This window comes from Acinonyx jubatus, chromosome A1, assembly GCF_027475565.1.
Source record: "Acinonyx jubatus isolate Ajub_Pintada_27869175 chromosome A1, VMU_Ajub_asm_v1.0, whole genome shotgun sequence".
NCBI classification, from domain to species: Eukaryota; Metazoa; Chordata; class Mammalia; order Carnivora; family Felidae; genus Acinonyx; species Acinonyx jubatus.
Window position 1 is genome coordinate 114,162,923 of NC_069380.1, and position 22,583 is coordinate 114,185,505.

The following is a 22,583-nucleotide window of genomic DNA, read 5'->3' on the forward strand; positions in this document are numbered from 1 at the left end:
GCTCCCCCACTCACTGCATGCCAACATTCTTGAAAGACGGGTGTCCGGCACAGGCTCGGCCCAGCTCCAGTCTCCCAGAAAGAATGCGACACGATTTCCCGACTTCCAGTATACCCGTGTGCCAGGTATGCAGAAGAGGTCGTTGCGCATGCACAAGTGTGCAGCCTGGGATATGAAGGGAACGTTGGGGTCGCTCGTTCTCTCGCGCGCTCTCTAGTGGCTTCAGAGAGCAGCGTTGACAGAACGAGGGGGCGGAGCCGACGGCGGCGGAAGTGAAGTCACTTCCGGGCTGGGGTGTTTGTTTGGACTGGAGAAGGGAGGCGGCGGGCGAAGCGCGCGTCGAGCGGGGGAGCGGCGCTGCCTGTGGAGATCCGCGGAGGCCGACCGGATTCGTTGGCTGCCGTCCCCGCTGCCGTGCACTGGGTGAGGGGTTCCCTCGGGCGGAGCGGCCAGAAGGGTGCGGCGTCCCCGGCTGTCGAGGGACAGCACCTTGGCGACGGTTGAGGGTCCCCTGGGTTGTTGGCCACCAAGCCTTGTATGGCTTCCTTACTCCTTGCGTCTTTCAGTCGGATCTGAGGGCTGAGCTGGGACCGACTTAGACTCTTTCTTCTTTGAGAAATGGCCGTCGCTTTTTTTCTCATTGTCATTATTATTTATGATTTGGATCTCGCAGCACTCTATCCGGGTCCTCGGTAGCGCGCGAGGGTTGCCGGGATAGCACTTTCTCGTGGCCCCCCCTTCCTCCCTCCACTTTCTTCACCTCCCCCCGGGTACCCTTTTCCCCTGCCCCCCACTGCCGCTTCGGCAACAAAGCTCATTGTTTCTCCCCAGTTTACGCCTGCGCGTCGCCACGCGCGGCCCATACTTGCTGCGCGTGCGCGCTCCTCCCGTTGCCGGGGTTGGGGAAGAGAGGGGCGGAGGGACTGGCGGGCTGGCGAGCGTCCGAGGGGAGCTTTCTACAACCGTCCACTGGCCAGTACCTTTCGGATCCGCTTTCTCCCGTTTCTTCACCTTTCCTTACTCCTTATTGTTAGTTATATTGTTTCCCATGCTCCTGATAGAAGGGCTGGAATCCGTGCTCCGGAGTATTGGAAACCAGATGAACTTCAACGGCCCGTCTAATCACATTCTTGGATTCCGGTCCTCCTTTTTAATTTCTCTTCCACTATACGCTTACTCCCCACTGCCACTAAAATTATATGGCTTGCGGTGAAGTTTGTTTTTTCAAAACATTTGTTGAAGCAGCCGGCAGTGGTATTTTCTGGTGACTCAAAAAGAGGCCTTTTCTGCTTCCTTTTGTTGTCTTGCACTCCCTGATTTTGCAGCCCCATCACCTCATGGAAACCACAAACTTTAGAAAGAATTTGGCTTTCAGTTTGCCGTGGGAAAAAGTCTAACAGCTGACAGCTTTTGACGTTACAACAGAAGACAAATTCCCATTTTCGTGCGCTGGCTAATCTTGTAGTCTCGTGGCATGGTTTTTCACAAATTGCAGTTGAGCAGGTGTTGGTTTGCATTTTCAAGTTACGTTTATAAATAAGAAAAAGGTTTCTGTAAGGATTTAAATATGATTCCCAGTGTTTGCTGGTTTGTGCTTCTGATTCCAATTTGTGAAAGGATATTTGGGGCAAATTAGCTTGTTTATGCTGCTTGTTAATTGTGAACTTGTACAAAACTTAATTCTTTCTCACAAATAAGTGTCTACGATAAATAAAGATAGGTAACTTTACAAAAATTACTGCCTATTTATCTCTTTCTTTAAAGGATGGTTGTTAAGCAATGGAAGTAATGTTTAAAGTCCTGGGAGCTTAGAGAGTTTTTTAATAATGTATATTACTGCTTAGGGTAGATGATCTCTACCCTCTTTGGAACAGAGTAAGTTTATCGTAGGCTTTTCCTTCAGTAGGCACTGTACACCTTGTTCAGGTTTCCCCCTTTCTGACTGTAGAGAGTGATGCTCCACTTTTAATAGAAAATGTAAACATTTATAAAATGCTGTTAGCATAGCAATTTCATTGATAATGTGGGAGGTGAAAGAAGGTAGAAAATAAGGCTTCAGCCCCCTTTCTTTTGTGATTTTACATATTTTTGTAATTTACAGACTTTATTATAACCTGTGAAAAAGGCAGAGCAAGTTTTATCTTGCCCGTTTTGAAATTGAGGAAATACAAGTTTGAGAAATTATTTTATTAGGCACATATTTCCACAGCACTTAGTAATGCCAAGCATTGTTCTAAGTGTTTTTACAAGTATTTAATCTTCACCCTCCCTAGGTGGTAAGTACAACTGTAAAATAAAGCTAACAAGTGAGAGATGTGAATTAACTTGTCCAGGGTACACAGCTAGTAAGAGCTGGAATTCAAACCCAAGTAGTCCAGAGATTATGTGCTCTTAACCATTTTACTGTTTAGTGACATACCCAGGATCTGGTAGGTTGTTAGTGGCGTATCTTAGTTTCGGACCCAGTGCAAGATTAAAGTTGCCCAGGCTATACCCTCTTGCATAGGTACATTAGTAATTTGCATGTGATACAGCCTAAGTTTCAGTTCCAGTAACAGTCTTTTTTTTGTTGTTCTAGATTTCCTTACTGTTTAGAGCAGTGCTGTCCAATAAGTACTAATAGCACATGTCTGTTGAGCATTTGAAATGTGGCAGTGCAGCTAAAGAACTAAATTTTTTATTTTATTGAGTTTGAATTAATTTATTTTTATTTAGCCATACATAGCTGTTGGCCCCACCACATTCGATAGTGTGGATATAGAGGTTTGAATTCCTTCTGCTTATTTTTTGTGTCAGTTTTTATAAATAAGGCTGGTGTTTCTGATGTTCTTTGAGCTTTTATCCAGTAGTGATGATAGGCAGTGCTGACCCATCCTTACTCTCACCAGATCACCTTTGTTATACCTTGTTAAGATTACGATTATAGTCCTCCTTCCGGCACATTGTTTCACTCCTACAGGTTTTTGGACATGTGATTTTTTTTACCTTATACCTTGCTCTAACAACCTTTAATTGCTATAAATGTTTAATAAGCCCCAAAATAGATAATACTGTTATGTGCTAGGCTCTATGCATAGATACTATTATTATTACCATTTAATAGATGGGAAATCTGAGACGCTGAAAGGTTAAATAACTTGCCCTTGGGTTCCAGAGCCATTGCTTTTAATCATTATACTGCCAAACATTAAAACAAAAAATTCAAAGCTGCTTACAAACTTGAGTGGAAAACAAGCAGAAGCAGAGGTTTCTTTATCCTCTTTCACTGCTGGAGAAACAACTAATTATAGTAATGTGTGTGTATGCAAATAAGGTTAAGGAGTCACAATTGTTCAAAATAGAGTCCAATGGAATAAGAAAAGGTGTCTGTGGAGTCAGATTAAGGAAAGAAGAGAGAACTGTATTTGAATTTTAATGTGAATACTTTAGAGATGAAACTAGGGAGAAGTTTCTAAAACTCAAAAGATTTCTATAATTTAAAATTTCATAAAGAATATAAAAGAATGGACATTGCTGGAAACCATATTTATTTGTTTACTTTAATGTTTATTTCTTTAGAGAGAGAGGGTGACAGCAGGGGAGGAGCTGAGAGAGAAAGGGAGAGAATCCCAAGCAGGCTCCACCCTCAGCGCAGAGCTGGATGCAGGGCTTGATCCTACAACCCTGAAATCATGAGCTCAGCTGAAATCAAGAGTCAGATGCTTAACCAACTAAGCCACCACACGCCCCATGAGCAGGATCTTTGCAAAAGAAAAACTAACACAATGAAAGCTGGAATCTTTGCAGATAATAGAAAAGACAGAAGTCTAAGTCTGTCCCATTTAATATTATTTAAATAGAAAAGCAAAAGACATTTTGAGACATGCAACAGCTGAGAAATTAATACTTTTGCATGACCTTTTGAAGAAACATTAAAGATGTCAAGTTAGGGGAAGATTGTGAATAAAAGAAACAATGATAATAATCTAGTAAAAATATAGACAATAATGTTAATTGTGTTTGGTTAAAAAATTCTAAAAGATCTATACCTAAAGAAAAACCAAACAGTATGGAACTAACACTGCTTAAATTATTTCCACAAAATAAAGGAGATGGAGTGGGAGGAAGGAAATGGGATAAGTAAAATCATTCTAAAGGTTCTTTCCTTGTCTGGGAGCAGGGATTGGGTTGGAGACCCTGAACAAGGAAAAGCATTCTAAATGTCTTGAATTGTTTGGAGGTGTATAGAGCATGTTTTTAATGAATAGGAATCTATGTAAATCTATTTTAATTTCACAATAGATGTAAGTCACATTATCATGCTCTACACCTTAAACTTACAGTACTGATCTCAATTATATTTCAGACACGGGAGAGAAAACCAACTGAGATTCCTTAGTAGTTTGTAAGTCATAGAAAATAAATCTGATATTTTTTAAAATATGAGTTTATTACACTCACTGGTATGCAGAATTCCTAAAAATAGGAAAATAAACACTACAGGAATACAATATGAGAAACTATAAGAAAAATATAAAAATTATGATGGAAGACATAAAACCAACCTTCAGTTATCAAAAATGATAAATCTCTGAGACTGGTTCAAATAGTCTAACTCTTAGAGTATAGGACTTGAATAGACCACTTTCAGAATTTAACAGATCAAGTAAAAAAAAAAAAAAAGACCATTTATGTATCTATATTTAGATTTAGATATAAATGTAGATATGTAAATACATATTTTTTTGTACCTTAGAAATAGAAGTCATACATTTCTCTCTTTAGACCCAAGGGGTTTGCAAAAACCATAGTTGTCTGCAAACAAAACAATAATAAGCCCCAAAAGTGAAGGTTTTTCTAGCTGCATTTTAAAATATTTATTTTTGAGAGAGAACACAAGCAGGGGAGGAGCAGAGAGACAGAGGGAGGCACAGAATCTGAAGCAGGCTCCAGGCTCTGAACTGTCAGCACAGAGCCTGATTTGTGGTTTGAACCCACTAACCATGATCTCATGAGCTAAGTCAGACTTAACTGACTGAACCACCTAGGTGCTTCACTGGCTACATTTTATAACATGATGAAGTCAAACTAGAAATCAGGGCATCAAAGGGTAAACAAAAGAACCATTTGGAAATGTAAAAATATTCTTCGAAATAATCTCTGGCTCATTATAAATTAAATAATTTGTAAATACCTAAACTTGATGAGAACTAAATTCAAAATACATGGAAAATTTATAGATACAAATCATTTATTAAATGGAAGGTTGAAAATAAACACGTTTGTCGACTTAAAAATCAGAGTAACAAATTGGTAGAAATTTAGTGAAGGGAAAATAAAGTGAAAAAACAAATTGATAAAATAAAAATATGTAGAAAAAATGAATTAAAGTAGGGGCTTTGCTTCTTAAAATTGAATTTTTAATAGGTATCCATTCAAAATTCAATGGATGAATGTAACAGTGTCTCTCCCCACCCAGTTATCTCTGTAGGCATTGAGTGTTGTTTTTTGACAGTTCTTTTTTTTTCTTCTTTAATGTTTGTTTATTTTTGAGAGACAGAGACAGAGTGCAAGTGGGGGAGGGGCAGAAAGAGGGAGACAGAATCTGAAACAGGATCCAGGCTCTGAGTTGTCAGTACAGAGCCTGACATGGGGCTGGAACTCATGGACCGTGACATCATGACCTGAGCTGAAGTCGGATGCTTAACCAACTGAGCCACCCAGGCGCCCCTTAACAGTTCTTACTGAGCTATAATTCACTGCCTGTAACTCATTTAAAGTATACAGTAGAGTTGTTTTTAGGATATTCAGAGAGTTGTTCATCCATTACCACAATTTTAGAACATTTTTGTTACCCCAGAAAGAAACCTCATACTCCTTAGGTGTCATACAGTATGTAGTGCTTTGTGACTGGCTTCTTTCACTTAGCATAATGTTTTCAGTGTTCATCCATGATACAGCATGTATCAAGTATTTCATTTCTTTTTATTGTCAAATAATATTCTGTTGTATGGAGATACCACATAGTATTTATCAATTGGTGGACCACTGGGTTTTATTCACTTTTTGGCTTTTATGAATAATACTGATACGGAAATTTGTGTACAAGTTTTGTGTAGGGCATATATTTTCATTTCTCTTGGATGTATACTTAGTATAAATATCGGGTTCCATGTTTAATCTTTTGAGGAACTGCTAGACTTTTTCAAATCAGCTGCATCATTTTAACATGCCCATCAGCAGTAAACGAAGGTTCCAATTTCTCCACGTTTTCACCAATACTTATCTTTTTTATTACAGCCATTCTAATGTAAAGTGGCATCCCATTGTGATTTTGATTTGCATTTCCCCCACGATTAATGATTTTGAGTATTTTTTCATGTATTTATTGATATTTGTATGTTCTTTGGAAAACTGTTTGCCCATTTTTAAATTGTGTCATTTTTATTGAGTTGTAATAGTTCTTTATATATTCTAAATACAAGTTCCTTATCAGATATGATTTGCTTCTCTGTTTTGTATGTTCTCAGAGATTCTGTGCATTTGAAATGCACAGATCTTCCTCTTAATACATATATAGGAAGAGTTTATTAGACTCACGGGTATGCACATTGCAAACCTGGAGTTTTTTTTCTAAGATAAATCTCTAAATGAGGAAAAGGAACATATAATCAAATTATATGTAATGAAACAAGTTAGAATAGTTACATTCTTTGCAATTTTATAACAAAATTAAAATTGCGGAGAAAATGAAATTTTAATGAAATATAAATTACTGTAATTAACCAAAGAGGTAAAAAACCTGAATACACTAATCATAACGAGAAAAACAAAATTAAAGGTTGTTAAAGATATTTTAAGAGCACTGAGCCCATGTAACTTTAGATTCGTATGTCAGGATCCCATCATTCTTATTATTCAAACTATTCCTGAATAATAACAATGGAAATATTCTAGTTCATTTATGTTTGTAAGCTGTTTTCTGCCAGGGTCTGGCATTCTAGCAGTTTTCTTTCAGTTTAGTTTTTTGCTTTTTATTACTGAGAATATGATTTTTCTTGTCACTTTTTTGAAAATAATGTTTTTTGTCTTTTAAAAATTCCCTTTGATATTCTACACTCTTGTATCTTGGTTTGTAAATATTTATCTTTTCTTTTCTTCTTTTTTTTTTTTTTTTTTAATTTTATTTTTGAGAGAGAGAATCCCAGGCAGGCTCCTCACTGCCAGTGCGGAGCCTGACACAGGCTCAAACTCACGAACCATGAGATCTTGACTGGAGCCAAAATCAAGAGTCAGATGCTTAACCTACTGAGCCACCCAGGCACTCCTGGCCTCTGTGGTTTCTAATGTGAAATCAACTGTTAATCTTGGTTTGAGGATTCCTTGTATGTAAAGAGACACTTGTATTGCAGATAATCTCTTCTCTTTGTCTTTCAGTAATTTGATTATAATGTGTCTTAATTGTGGATCATTTTGAGTTTTACTGCATGGAATTTGTTGAGCTTTTGGATATGTAGAGTAATACATACAGATTTGTTATCAAGTGTGAGGAGTTTGGGGTCACTATTTTCTTTTTTTAAAGGTTTTATTTTTAGGGGCACCTGGGTGGCTCAGTCAGTCGTCTGTTTCTTGATTTCAGCTCAGGTTGTGGTCCCAGGGTCATGGGATCAAGCCCCACGTTGGGCTCTGTGCTGAGCATGGAGCCTGCTTGGGATTCTTTCTCTCTCCCTCTGCCCCTCTTCCCCTGCCCCTCTTCCCCTGCTTACTTATTCTCTCTTAAAAATATATATATGTATATATTTTTAATCAATCTCTACACTTAATGCAGGCTCAAACCCACAACCCTGAGACCAAGAGTTCCAGGCTTCACTGACTGAGCCAGACAGGCATCCCAAGAGGCCGTTATTTCTTAAAATATTTTTTCTGGCCCCTTGTCTTCTTCTGAGAGTCCCATTATTTGTATGATAGTTGCCCACTGGTCTCTAAGGTTCTGTTCATTATTCTTCATTGTTTTACTTCCCTCCCAAAGCTCATTAATGTCAATTGATTTATCTTTAAATTTGCTGATTTTTTTTCTCCTTGATCAAATCTGTTGTAATCTTTTGGTAAATTTTTCATTTCAGTTATTGTACTTTTCAACTCCAGAAATTCCGTTTGGTTTCTTTTTAATAATTTTTCTATATTGATATTCTCTATTTTTTTCATGTTTATTTATTTTGAGACAGAGCACATGAGCAGGGGAGGGGCAGAGAGGGACAGAGAGAGAGACTCCCAAGCAGGCTCTTGCTCAGTGCAGAGCCCAATGCAGGGCTTGATACCATGGCCGCAGGATCACGACTCAAGCTGAAATCAAGAGTCAGACATTTAACCAACTGAGCCACCCAGGTGACCCCCCACCTTTATTTAATGTTTGTTTATTTATTTTGAGAGAGACAGCACTAGCAGGGGACTGGCAGAGAGAGAGGGAGAATCCCAAGCAGATGCTGCACTGTCTTCACAGAGCCGGATATAGGGCTTAAACCCACAAACTATGAGATCATGACCTGAGCCAAAACCAACAGACACTTAAGTGACTGAGCCATCCCATCACTCCTGATACTCTCTATTTGATGAGACCTCATTATTATGGTTTCCTTTAGTTATTTTGTACTTGATGTAAAGTCTTATAAGTCCAATGTCTAGGCTTCCTCAAGGAAGTTTGTTTTTTCCTGTGTATAGGCCATATTTCTTACTTCTTTTCATGACTCCTCATTTTCGTTGAAAACTGGACATTAATATTATAATGTAGTGCCATTAAAAATCAGATTCTCCTTTCCGCAGGGTTTTTGTTCTGCTTGTTATTGATCTGTTTAGTGATTTTTCTGAACTAATTTTATAAAAGTTTGAGTTCTTTCTGTATGTGTATGGCCGTTGAAGCCTTTTAGCTTAGTGGTCAGATAGTTATTTAAAAAGAGATTTTTCTGAGGTCCCTGGCTGGCTCTGTCTGTACAGCATGCAACTCTTCATCTTGGAGTTGTGAATTCAAGCCCCACGTTGGGTGTAGAGATTGCTTAAAATAGAATAAAATAAAAATCTTTAAAAGATTTTTCTTTGGGTGCCCGGGTGGCACAGTCGGTTAAATGTATGACTGTGGCTCAGGTCATGATCTTGTGGTTTGTGAGTTCGAGCCCTGCGTCGGGCTCTTTGCTGACAGCTTGGAGCCTGGAGCCTGCTTTGGATTCTGTGTCTCCCTCTTTGTCTCTGCCCTCTTCCATTCCCTCCCTCTCTCTCTCAAAAATAAATAAATGTTAAAAAAATTTTTTTTAAATACAATGTTTCTTAAATACCTATGAACAAAAAAATTCAGTCTTTGTAGGTAGATTCTTGTTTATGTTGAGGCATACCTTCAACACTCAAGCAGTTTACAGCTTTCTTAGCCCTCATTTTATGTGCATATACTGAAGGTCAGCCAGAGTATAGGGCCTTCACAGGTCTTTTGTTTTTTTTTAATGTTTATTTATTTATTTTGAGAGAGAGAGTACTTGCGGGAGGGGCAGAGAGAGAGGAGGAGAGAGATAATTCCAAGCAGACTCCGTGCTGTCACTACAGAGCCTGACATAGGGCTCTATATCACGAACCATGAGATCATGACCTGAGCTGAAATCAAGAGTCAGACGCTTAACTGACTGAGCCATCCAGGCACCCCTCAGGTCTTTTCTGAGCATGCTCCCAGCACTGGACTTGCCCAGGGCCTTGGTTCCCTAGAATATGCAGGAGCTTTTCAAAGCCCTTATGCCCAAAGTATTTACTTCACCCATCTTTTCTCCCATGCTTTTTTCTTGGTGTTTTGTTTGCCACATCTCTTCTTCCTTGCCCTAGGTGGCTTTGGCTGCTATATTTGCCTTTAACTGTTTTTAACAAATGCCAATCCGACACTTTAGAATCATAAATTTATATACACAATGGAATACGTGGCAATGAGAAAGAATGAAATATGGCCTTTTGTAGTAACATGGATGGAACTGGAGAGTGTTATGCTAAGTGAAATAAGTCATACAGAGCAAGACAGATACCATTTGTTTTCACTCTTATGTGGATCCTGAGAAACTTAACAGAAGACCATGGGGGAGGGAACGGGAGAAAAAAAAGTTAGGGAGGGAGGCAAACCTTAAGAGACTTAGAGACTGAGAACAAACCGAGGGTTGATGACAGGTAGGTGATGGGTATTGAGGAGGGCACCTGTTGGGATGAGCACTGGGTGTTGTATGGAAACCAATTTGACAATAAATTTCATATTAAAAAAATAAAATCATAAATTTTATGGTATTTGGACTATATACCCAACTTTTAAAAAAATATTTATTTTTGAGAGAAAGAGCATGAGCAGGGGAGGGCCAGAGAGAGAGAGGGAGACACAGAATCAGAAGTAGACTCCAGGCTCTGAGCTGTCAGCACAGAGCCCAATGCAGAGCTTGAACTCACAAACTATGTTTCATGACCTGAGCCAAAGTCAGACATATAACTGACTGTGCCACCCAGGTGCCCCCTCCCCAATTTTTTTTAATAAGCTCTATACCTAGCATGGGGCTTGAACTCAGGACCCCAAGATTAAGAGTCACATGCTATATGAACTGAGCCAACTAGGTGATCCTATATACAGTTGTTGGTTTGTTTTTTTTTAATGTTTACTTTTTGAGAGAGAGACAGAGTGTGAGTTGGGGAGGGGCAGAGAGAGAGAGGGAGACACAGAATCTGAAACAGACTCCAGGCTCCAAGTTGTAAGCACAGAGCCCAACATGGGGCTCGAACCCACGAATCATGAGATCATGACCTGAGCTGGAGTTAGACACTCAACCGACTCAGCCACCCAAGCACCCCATCCTATACCCAGTTTTTAAAAACAGCAGAACATGCAGAGGATCCAGTATGAAGAATGTGGTCCAAGAAGGGTCAAGAACAAGTCATAGAAAAAAAATTTAAAATCTGATACATCACGTTATAGTAGAATACCTTATGTTCAATAATTGTAAGTTGTCAACATTCTGAAAGAAAATGATCCTTACCCCTCTGGCTTTCACCTGGCTGGCTGTAGCCAGAAATTTGGTCAGCAGTTGTTCCTTCCCTCAGCTGTCTAAGATACAAGATTAGTGTTTGGGCTCCAGTTTGTTCTTTTTGGTTTCAGTTATGATTTGTTTCCCAAATATTGCTTAATAAAATAGTTTTATTTAGTCCTTTATGGACTCTTTCTCTAGGATTTATGCCAAAGCCACAGCTTGTTTGATGAAGTGATAATGAGCAAAAAAGCTGACCTAGAGCCTTGTCAAATACAGGGATTGGGCCCTTTTTGCTAAGCACTGTTGATACTTTCTTTGTTTACTGGTAGGCATCAAAGAGAGAGGGGAGTCCTTTGGGATTCTCAGACTATAGAATTTCCTGAGCACATTTTTCATGGTTTACATAAGCTTGTGCTCATAAATTGAATGGACTTAAAAAAAAAAATAGATTGCCTTTACATGTAGATATAATTTGATTACAGAGGCATATTTATTTAATTTTTTTTAAAGAGACATTTTATTTTTTTAATGTTTATTTTTGAGAGAGAGAGAGAGAGCACAAGCAGGAGAGGGGCAGAAAGAGAGGAAGACCTAGAATCAGAAGCAGGCTTGAGGCTCTAAGCTGTCAGCACAGAGCCCAGTGCGGGGCTTGAACTCACAAGATTGTGAGATCATGACCTGAGCCGAAGTTGGACGCTTAACCGACTGTGCCACCCAGGTGCCCTTGTTTTGCTATTTTTTTGAGAGCACATGCATGCAAGTCGGGGAGAGGTCAATAGAGGGGGTGACAGAGGATCCAAAGCAGGCTTTGCGCTGACAACAGACAGCCCAGTGTGGGGCTCAAACTCACAACCCCGAGATCAAGAGTCACATGCTTTACTGACTAAACTAGCCAGGTGCCCCTTTCTTAGATTCCTTTTATGGACTTAACCTTAAGAGTACGTATGTATAATGAAAACTCCTACTATTCATATAATGTGAATTTAGTCTCTTAAGCTGGGGCTGGGGTGTTTATATCCTGAAACACACAGGTATTTTCTGAAATACTGAATACTACTGACAGTAGCATCATGGTAGTGACATCTGTATTTGTTAAGAGGTCCTCAAATATAAGTTACTAAGAACTGCTGCCCTAGTTATTTATTATTGTATACATGTGAAAGAAGCAGAGACAGACTGAGATTTATGTGCTAAGGTGTGGGTAGAATGAAAATAATAGAAGGCACTATAAAAGCAGACAGGACAGAAAACAGAGAATGAATATCTTTGATAAAAAAGTTTTAAAAAAATAATGAATTAGGACTGGCAATACATATAGAGCAAGTGCTCCCTGAACCTTACCCAAGGAAAAAACTATTTGTGGTAGGATGTTTTAGTTTTTAGCGTTTTTCTTGATTATAACTGGAGTAAGAACACCTGAAGTTTTTTAAACTCTATTCTCATATTAGGTATGCTGATTTCTTTCTTTGGCACAGGTCACGCTGCTGTTTGAATTTATGTACAAGTGACTCATGTAAACTCATTTTTAGCAATTTCATACTTAATGAATTGGTAGAATATTGTAGAATCTGACCCTTAAGTTTTACACTTTTAGCCAGCAGTGTATCAGCTGGTTTAGATCATGTTATCATTTAATGAATAGTATATAAGAAACCCAGTCTACTGTATTAGATATTGTTGTGTTTTTACTCACATAGAAAGAGATTAGATGCTTGAACTAGTTGGAGTCTGGTAGTCCTTTGTGGCTGTGCACCTGCTTGCTGTTGCTTTGAAGGTGGGTGAGTCTATAGCCCTGGGAAGGAAGAAGTCATAGAAGCTGACTTATCCATAACAGGTCTTTAGGTCCATTGGTGCAGCAAATTTCAAGGCTAAGAGAGGAAGACTGCTTCTGATCCCTGTAGGAAGGGGAAGCAGGAAAAGAAATCTCAACATGGAAAAGGTCTCCCAGGAAAGCAAAGGAGAAAAGCAGGCTGCAGTGCAGAATGCAGAAGAAGCCCATCCTTTGGGAAGTGGTGAAGGCCAGGAGCTTGGAGGAAATAGTAGAACAGGTTGGGCCTCACCTGCCCATGATGTTAGACAGGATATGCCCAATAGGCTTGTCAGTAACCTTGATATGATAGATGGAGTTGCTGATGATATGGAACGGTTCATGGAGGAGATGAGAGAGATAAGGAGGAAAATTAGGGAGCTTCATTTGAGGTACAGTTTGCACATTCTTATAGGACATCCCCCTCATCCTGACTATCGTGATGAGTTTTATCTTATGCCTTGAATGCTGAGGTTAATATTAATAATAAAACCTCCTGCTTCCCAAAGTAACGTTTTCTTGATGTACCCTTTGCTGTGAATTTGGTGTTCTGTCATATTTCTTTCTTTCTTTTTTTTTTTTTTTAATAAAGTTGTTTTTGTTTTGTTTTGGAAAGAGAAAACGGGAGGGGCAGAGAGAGGGGGAACAGAGGATCTGAAGCGGGCTGTCGTTTTTCTGTTTGGATATTTCATTTTGAGTTAGTCTGGAAGTTTTTCTGTCAGCAGGGGAGTTTCAGAAATTTGCATGGAAAAGTTTATTACATACTGTGAAGGTAGTAAAGCAGTTTAAAAAGCAGTCTGTAGATAAACTCTCTCATTTAAAAGCATGCATATTGGGGCACCTGGGTGGCTCAGTCACTTAACCATCCAGCTGTTGACAGTTGTGAGATTGAGCCCAAAGTTGGGCTCAGCACGGAGTGTGGAACCTGCTTGGGATTCATTCATTACCTCTCTCTCTCTCTCTCTCTCTCTCTCTCTCTCTCTAAACAAACTTTAAAAATAGATGCACCTGGGTGGCTCTGTCAGTTGAGAGTTCATCTCTTGGTTTCAGCTCAGGTCATGGTCCCAGGTCATGGGATTGAGCCCCTTGCTTAAGATTCTCTCTCTTCCTCTCTCTCTGCCCCTCTCCCCAGCTTGTGCTCTCTTTCTAAAAAAAAAAAAAAAAAAGAAGAAGAAGAATAGCACGCATATATATATACACACACACACACACACACACACACATATATATGAGATTACTTGGCTTGAAAATCATTGTACAGTGGACAGATCCAGACATGGAGAAATTCGACATGGACCCAGAGATACAAAGCAAATAGAGAGTGTGGTATGAAGTCTAGAGATCCACAGCATTCTTTACCTTGGGACTGAGGAACTAAGAGGTTATTAAAAGTCTGTTTTCATTTGCAATCTCTGAGCTTTTTAATATCACCTGTTAAAAGTAGAATTTGCTTTTCATAAAGTGACTTGATTTAGATCTTCCAGACCATGCTTGTTTTATAAAGCAAGAGATATCCAGTATTTAAAAAATTGGTTGATTTGGGAATTACGTTCAAGCTGTTGATTACTGTCATTTGCTGTTACCAGAAAGCACTAGATGAATCTAGGCTATTCTCAGCACTTTCTTAAATATTGAGATCATTTGAGAAAAAAAAAAAATTAAACTTTCCAATTGCTTGGTTTATCATGTGCCTTAATACATCATGTGCATGTAATACCTAACCACGATTCCTGGAGATAATAGCTGCTCACTAAGAACCGAAAGAATGACTAACACAATTAACTATTGTTTTTCTTTTAAGGTTAAAAACGACAACTAACGCCAACCATGAAAGATCCAAGTCGCAGCAGTACTAGCCCAAGCATCATCAATGAAGATGTGATTATTAATGGTCATTCTCATGAAGATGACAATCCATTTGCAGAGTACATGTGGATGGAAAATGAAGAGGAATTCAACAGACAAGTTAGTTTTATGTACAAACATACTCTCTCTTTTGTAGCCCATAACAGCCCTCAGTACTTGACCCTGAAGCGTGTTTTATTTCGTCCCTTATATATGAAATATATGAATTAATGTGCCACTACTCCTCTTTTATTTGGATGCTGATTACTACCAGGTTTATCTGCTCACTGAAATAATTTAGGGAGTTTTTTTCAGCATTCCACCCCAGATATTCTTATTCAGGAGGACTAGGGTAGAGCCTAGGAAACTTTTTTTTTTTTTTAACGTTTATTTATTTTTTAGGCAGAGAGAGACAGAGCATGAACGGGGGAGGGGCAGAGAGAGAGGGAGGCACAGAATCAGAAGCAGGCTCCAGGCTCTGAGCCATCAGCCCAGAGCCCGACGCGGGGCTCGAACTCGCAGACCCTGAGATCGTGACCTGAGCTGAAGTCGGACGCTTAACCGACTGAGCCACCCAGGCGCCCCGAAACTTGTTTTTTAAAAGCTCCAAGATGGGGTGCAACTAGATGGTTTATTTGGTGGATCATGCGACTCTTGATCTCAGGGTTGTGAGTTTGAGCCCCATATTGGGTGTAGAGACTACTTGAAAATAAAACTTAAAAAAATAAAGTTGGTTCCAGTGTACAGTTAGGTTTGGAATCCATTGCCATGCACCAATCAGATTGCTGTTAAAAGAGTAGAAAGCAGGAGGAGATAGTCCTAGCTACTGGGGTACAGAATTGTGTTGTGTTTCACCTGAGGTTCTCAATCTGATGAGCCTGAAAATCTGCCACCACTGTTCTCTTTAGAGAATGCTCAGACATTGATGAATGTTGTCTTTTGTTTCCATATTTCTGGCATCTGTTCCCATGTTTTGTCTAGTTCCTCCCTGATCATGGCTTTGGTAATCAGTAGTCAGCTGGATTTCACCATATCCAGTAATGGATATTCTGGAGTAAAACAGTGTAGTCTTAATTCAGTGAGAATCATTTGGGCTGTTTTTGTTAGTTTGGATTTGTTTTTAATTACCCATGCCTTGACCCTACCCTGTACAGAATTTTAGTCATTTTTGGTTGGGTTTAGGGTTTTCGCAGTTGTAAAGTATCACAGGTAATTCCAATAGGCATTCCTCAATGAAAGCACTCCTTTATTTAATACTTCCCCACTTTCTGCTACTACACATAAAGACAGCAAAACCTTAAACAGATCCTCCCTAGTCTTACAGTAAACATTTTTTTTTCTTGGCACAGGAGCAGAGAAGAAGGTTAAAATAGTGTGTTTTTAAATGCTTTAAATTGCTTTTTTTTTTGTTTCTGTTTTTTTTCTTTGTTTGTTTGGTTTTTTTTGTTTTTTTTGAGAGAGGAGGCATGCACATGAGCTGGTGAGGGGCAGAGGAAGAGAGAGAATCCTAACCTAAGCAGGCTCCACGTCCAGCACGGAGCCCAGTGCAGAGAGCTCAATCCTACAACCCTGGGATCATGACCTGAGCCAAAATCAAGAGTTGGATGCTCAGCCAACTGAGCCACCCAGGCACACCTTAAATGCCTTAATTCAGGATATTTTAAATCATTCCTAGTGACACATTCCTAGTGACACATTACCAAGTGTGCTATCAGTGATGCTTTATTTATTATAAATCCAGATAGAAGAGGAGTTATGGGAAGAAGAATTTATTGAACGCTGTTTCCAAGAAATGCTGGAAGAAGAAGAGGAACATGAGTGGTTTATTCCAGCTCGAGATCTCCCACAAACTATGGACCAAATCCAAGACCAATTTAATGACCTTGTTATCAGTGATGGCTCTTCCCTGGAAGATCTTGTGGTAAAAAGTTATTTTTCATCTTTTTAAAAAACTAGCTCATCTTTCCCTTAAGTGGAAAAGCCAGCAGTATCTGTTTAACAAGAGTTCTACATTTCTTCCCCTTCAGAAATTGTACTGCTTCTTTCTATGGAAGCAGGGGCCTCTCAGTCTCACTTATGACTTAGAGTGACTTCTGGCAACACTCTGGAGCTAGTCTGAGACTGCTAACAGACTTCTTGCCACTACTTTTAGTTTTGATAACTATATTACCCTAGGATATGTAAATATCTTAAAGCTTCAATCCAAAAGAAGTATATGGTATGTCCATGTGACTTGCCTATACAAAAGTAGCTTGATGAAGAAGTTTTGCTCATTAATTTTTTCTTAAACATTTGGCGAAATTTGCACATTTTTATCTGAAAGGTGAAAATTTGGAGATTTTTTTTTTTCCTGCCCCAAGATTTTCATTGAGTTACCCTAACTCCATTTGGAACTGGGATTTAATATGGACTTTTACAAGCTTTTGGCAGAAAAGGAACAAAAACCTATTTACATTTTTACCTACTCTCTATGTCTCGTTGCTGGGGACGGTAGGTACATTTGCAGTAAATTTTTTCAGGAATTAAGATAAATAGGCATCAGTGCTAGAATAGAACGTGATGAATCGTTTGCTAAAATTAAGATAAAATGATCTAAAGTCATAATGGTGACCTTTCTGTCCATATTGACAGTCTCTACTTGCTTTTACAATATAGTTCTCTGGGATTTACTCCTAGACTCACAAATATTTTTTGCAGTTATTTTTTGTTCACTGTGCATTGATTTCCTAACCTGGCGATATATCCTCATTACCTGTGAAGGATTAAAACCAAAAATAAGTCCCTTAGCTAGATCCCAGACTTGCAAACCAGTTGTCTAGGCATAAAAAACACTCCTAGGGCATACTGCCAGCCTGCCCCATCAGGCATTTGGGAACCATTCTTCTAAAGGGCTGTATGGAGAACACTGAAATTTACATTGTAGTACAGATTTGTTGTAGTAAATGACAACCCAGTTGAGCAGATGTGTGATCTCAATAGTCTGTTGTGATATGCTTGCTTATGACTACATTAGTCATTCCACAAATAATCCTGGTTGCTCTGATGAGTGAAGTCCTTTGCTGGTCATAATGTATAACTTTAATCTGGACCCAATACAATTTCATTGTCTAGAAACTGGCTTGTTCTTCTTGGTCTATTTGAGATTGTTCTTGAATGTGCAATGCTTTTTTTAATTTAAACTTCACACTTTTAAAGTTTAGATAGATTTCCTTTGAGAGAAGTGAGAGTATGTCCTGTCCAAGGAAATGGCTGTGTATAAATTATAAAATTAATATTAAATTGTTGCTTCAAGATGTTATTTAATATACTTTGGTCATGAAGTAAGTGGCATAGGGGGATCATATTCAATCTAAAAGCCTACCAGTATTCTGACATTTCAGGCTCTGTAATACATTTTGATTTCTTTTCATCTTTATCAACTATGGTGGAGGCAGATTTCCACCTATTGTGGAATGTCTGACATGTTTGCTTAGGAAAGTCAAGATTTAGAGATCTAGAATACTGGCTCTTAAAGACTTTGGCCCATTCTTCCTCTAACTGATGCAGAAATAGGGTTCCAAAGAGAGTGACTTATCCAGGCTTTCATAGGAAGTTAGTTTAGAGCAGAGCTGGAATTCCATCTTAGGGTCTTCTCATTCCCCATGTAGTTTTCTTTTCCTTTTACAAACCTTGCTTCCTGTAGTAATTAGAATACAGCAGTTTTAGAAAGACAACTCTATATTTTCAATGAGGATCATAAGCAAAATTAATCCATAAACAATTCCCCAATCCACTTTAATCATCATTTCAATACTTGTTTAATATTTTTGCATAGTATGAAACTGTTAAAATCAAATATAGTTAAATGAACAGAATTCCTTATTCAGTGACACCTTTTTAGTTTGTGTGTAGATAGTGGGTTTCTGATTACACTTAAGCAAATTTAATTTCAATTTTTACTTTCTCTTTAGAAGGCTATAAGTTTTCATATATTATGTATGCGTATATATATATATACACATACCTAATATACATACATAATATATATAGTTTACTTCTGGTTCCTTCTTTCCCTTCTATAGATAAGATTTTTTGGGTTAAGTTTAACTGTACAATCTGAGTTCTTTTGTCTTACGTTTTTTGGAAGATATTTTTGCATGTGGATCTGGGCTGAATGCTTTTGAGTGTCTGAAGCCATCTGTTAATGAACTTGATTTTTTATGTACTTATTTTCCAGGTCAAGAGCAATCTGAATCCAAATGCAAAGGAGTTTGTTCCTGGGGTGAAGTACTAAAATATTTGAGTAGACGGGGCCCTCTTTTGGTGGATGTAGCACAATTTCCACACTGTGAAGGCAGTATTAGAAGACTTAATTGTAAAAGCTCTCTCTTGTCACTGTGTTACACTTATGCATTGCCAAAGTTTTGTTAGTCTTGCATGCTTAATAAAAGTGCTGAGACTGTTATTAAGTAATAAGCTGTCAAACATTTACTGAAAATAGAATTGGCCCCATGGCTTGATGTGAAGACAGCGAGGAAAGAAGCACCAGTCAAGATGTAACAAAGCGCCAAATTAAAATGACCTCTAAATCTTCGTGAATTGCCTTTTTTGAGGCTAAACTGGTCCCTGAGCGTTAGCTAACCGTTGTTAATGTCCAAACTTTTTTTTTTTTTAACGAGTAAATTTAAGTTCAAGTTGTTAGGCAAATTTCTCAGTTCAGAGAAATTACTTACTAAATTTGCATTTGTCACTATCAAGAAGAATTTCCTTTTTCTGAAGAAGGCCTTGTTAATTAATTTGAAACAATTCATTATAGACAAGTAAGTCTTTGGTTACTGAGGTTATAAGGTAATGCTCATGATGAGAACTAACCCTGGCTTTTATGGTATGTTATCACGTAAAAAATGTGAATCCTTCTAGTATTAGATCTGAGGAAGTATTGCATCTTCTCAGGTGTCACTGCATCATAGCCATGCCTATGTGAAGTGCAACATTTGACCCACCATAATCCAATTGAACAAAGAAATTGTAACATGATTTGAGTGGTGCTTTTCCTTGCTTTGTTAACCATCACTACAATGGTCTGCAGCACAACTTTTCTTTTAACAAAGCTAGAACAGTTTTGGCTTCTTAAACTTCATACTTGGGTAGGTTAAGCTGCCATACGTGTTCAGTGTGAATAGTGTTTAAGTTGAAAATATTGTAAAAAAATTATATTTTTTCAAAAATATTTAAAAAAATAAATAATAGTAGAACTGAGCTGATGGTTGTGTTTATTGGTGCTTGAGTGCAGACTCTCCTGTGGTGATTGATACTCACTATATTGTGGGTTCAGTACTTCAGGACAACCCTACTGGCAAGAATTGCTAAGAGAGCAGGCTTTATTAAATTCCATAGTGTCAAGTGTGTCATTACGCATGTATCTGTCCAAAATGTAGCAGTAAAACAAACCTGATCTCCCCTTCTGTAAGCCACTGTGATTACCTCAGGCTGCAGTCAGTGTCAGGGCAGTTATGGATGTCCACCTTAAGAAGGTTTTTGGCTAACCAGTGTAATGGTAACCTTACTCTAGTATAATCTCCATTGGCTTCTGCCCTTCACAAGCCGTTGCTGTTCTGATTGGACTCGTATGCTATTTTGGTTCACCTGGACCATCCCTGTTTTCCCCTCACAAACTTATTTATATGTTTGTTCCTGAGGTGAAGTATTAAAGGAGTTTGTTCCTGGGGTGAAGTACTTTATTTTGGGATAATCATTATCTTGGGACAGGCTGTCAACCAACTAGCAATTCCCTGGTTCTACATATAATTCTACCTTATGGCCCTACTCAGTTATGCTTTTCTTGAGTTTGTTGGGCTCAGAATTGAGAAGGCCATATAGTCAGTCTGGTTCACATTCTTTGTGGGGGATCCTTTGGTGTGTCCAAATGCCCCAGTGTTTTTTAATAGCTACCTTAAAAGACAATAAACAAGTAGGTTGTTGTTTTTTTGTGGTTTGTGGTTTTTTTGTAATCTCAAGCACCTGGCTGGCTCAGTTGGTAGAGCATACAACTCTTGATCTCAGGGTTATGAGTTCAGGCTCCACATTGGGTGCAGAACTTACTTTAAAAACAAAAAATAATCTCTACACCCAACATGGGGCTTGAACTCATGCCCCCAAGAGTCAGATGCTCTACTGACTGAGCCAGCAAGGCACCCCAAAACAAGTGGATTTTTAAGAAACTCTGAAGCAGAAATGATTCTACTTGGCTCTCTTTCTTTTTGGAGCTTTGATACAGCCAGTCCCCTATGTCTCTTAATAGCTAAGTACCACAAGTGGCACAGCTGGCTGCCAAATGTATGAAGCTTACAGATCCTTTTTTCTCTAAGCTTAGACAGGGGCAGATGAGTTCACTTCTACATAATGCCAAATTATAGTGCAGTATAACTGGAGATTATAAACTCCAGTAATGATGTAAGCTAATGATAAAGAGCAAAGACTATGGGGCACCCTTCTTCCCCTGCTCATGCTCTTCTCTTTCTCTCTCTTTCTCAAAAATAAATAAACATTAAAAAAAATAGAAGTTCAGTTATTAAAATTAAAAAAAAATTTTTTTTAATCTTTAGTTTTGACAGAGAGACAGAGCATGAGCAGGGGAGAAGCAGAGAGAGAAGGAAACACAGAATCTGAAGCAGGCTCCAGGCTCTGAGCTGTCAGTACACAGAGCCCAACGTGGGGCTCGAACCCATGAACTGTGAGATCATGACCTGAGACGAAGTCGGACGCTTAACTGACTGAGCCACCCAGGCGCCCCACAGTTACTAAAATTACTAAAAAAAAAAAAAAAAAAGCAAAGACTAGCCAGACTTCCTAGATGTGAATCCATTGATCATGGACAAGTCGCTTTTCTATGCCTTAGTTTCCACCTCTTTAAAATGGTAGAAATAATGGGGCATATGGCTGGCTCAGTCAGAAAAGCATGTGACTCTTGATCTCAGGGTTGTGAGTTTGAGCCCCACAATGGGTGTAAAGGAGTACAAAAAAAATTTCTTAAAACAGTAGTAATAACAGTATCTATCTTAGGATTGTGTGATTCGTTAATACACATCAAGCACTTAAGATAGTCCTCAGCACATAGAAAGTTCTGTTTAAGTGATTGTTATTATTACTATTAAAAGAGTATTCTAATTTTTTAAAATGTTTATTTTTGAGAGAGAGAGAGAGAGGGAGACACGGAATCCAAAGCAGGCTCCAGGCTCTGAGCTATCAGCACAGAGCCTGAGGTGGGGCTCGACCCCACCAGCCTCGAGATCATGACCTGAGCCAAAGTCAGATATTTAACCAAATAGCCACCCAGGCATCCCTAGAGTATTCTAATTTTGTTGGAACTTTTTTTTTTTCAAATTTTAGTTAAATGCTACTTAACATACAGTGCAATATTGGTTTCAGGAGTAGAATTCAGTGATTCATCACTAATATACAACACCCAGTGCCCATCCTAATAAGTACCCTCCTTAACACACATCACCCACCTCCCTCTATCAATCCTCAGTTTATTCTCTATTGTTAAGAGTCTCTTATGGTTTGTTTCCCTCTGTCTTTCTCTCCTCCTCCCATATGTTCATGTTTTGTTTCTCCCACATATAAGTGAAATCGTATGGTATTTGTCTTTCTCTGACTTACTTAGCATAATACACTCTAGCTCCTTTTGGAACTTTTCTTGTCAGGGAAACTACACATTAAAACTACTTAGCTGTTTAACTGGAATCAGACGTCTGCATTACAGGTAGAGATGGAAAGTTTCAGAGCATCAGCTATTCCATTTTGAAGCCCTTTGGACAGATCACCCCATTAGGACCTGTGTGTCATAGTTTTAAGGTAATTGAAATCATCCTGTTTTGATTTTGGGGTTCTTATTTTATGATCATTATTGAAACAAGGCAGCATATATGAGAGGAGCC

At 38.7% G+C, this 22,583-nt stretch overlaps 3 protein-coding genes across 8 annotated transcripts in view; 2 read left to right on the forward strand and 1 right to left on the reverse strand.

The window, feature by feature from the left end:
• PAIP2 (poly(A) binding protein interacting protein 2) lies at positions 1-19,902 on the forward strand. Of its 2 annotated transcripts, none has more exons than XM_027076576.2 (4): positions 1-125; positions 14,621-14,784; positions 16,406-16,585; positions 18,881-19,902. In XM_027076576.2, the coding sequence occupies exons 2-4, from the start codon at positions 14,647-14,649 to the stop codon at positions 18,935-18,937; spliced, it is 375 nt and encodes a 124-aa protein (XP_026932377.1). In that variant the 5' UTR covers positions 1-125; positions 14,621-14,646; the 3' UTR covers positions 18,938-19,902. The 2 variants fall into 2 exon arrangements, with proteins under 2 accessions (XP_026932377.1, XP_014919655.1); XM_015064169.3 differs by lacking the exon at positions 1-125 and adding an exon at positions 268-423.
• On the forward strand, positions 9,251-14,237 carry LOC106967867 (protein BEX5-like). Its single transcript, XM_053221805.1, has one exon. The coding sequence runs from the start codon at positions 12,943-12,945 to the stop codon at positions 13,282-13,284; it is 342 nt and encodes a 113-aa protein (XP_053077780.1). The 5' UTR covers positions 9,251-12,942; the 3' UTR covers positions 13,285-14,237.
• Positions 16,470-22,583, reverse strand: part of SLC23A1 (solute carrier family 23 member 1) — a 16,517-nt gene continuing 10,403 nt past the window's right edge. For all 5 annotated transcript variants that reach the window (XM_027076571.2, XM_027076569.2, XM_027076570.2 and 2 more), the window contains one exon: positions 16,470-18,340. Coding sequence is in view for 1 of the 5 variants with exons in the window: in XM_027076570.2 (XP_026932371.1) it covers positions 18,297-18,340 (44 nt within the window). In the remaining 4 variants the exon portion in view is untranslated. The remainder of the gene's footprint in view (positions 18,341-22,583) is intronic.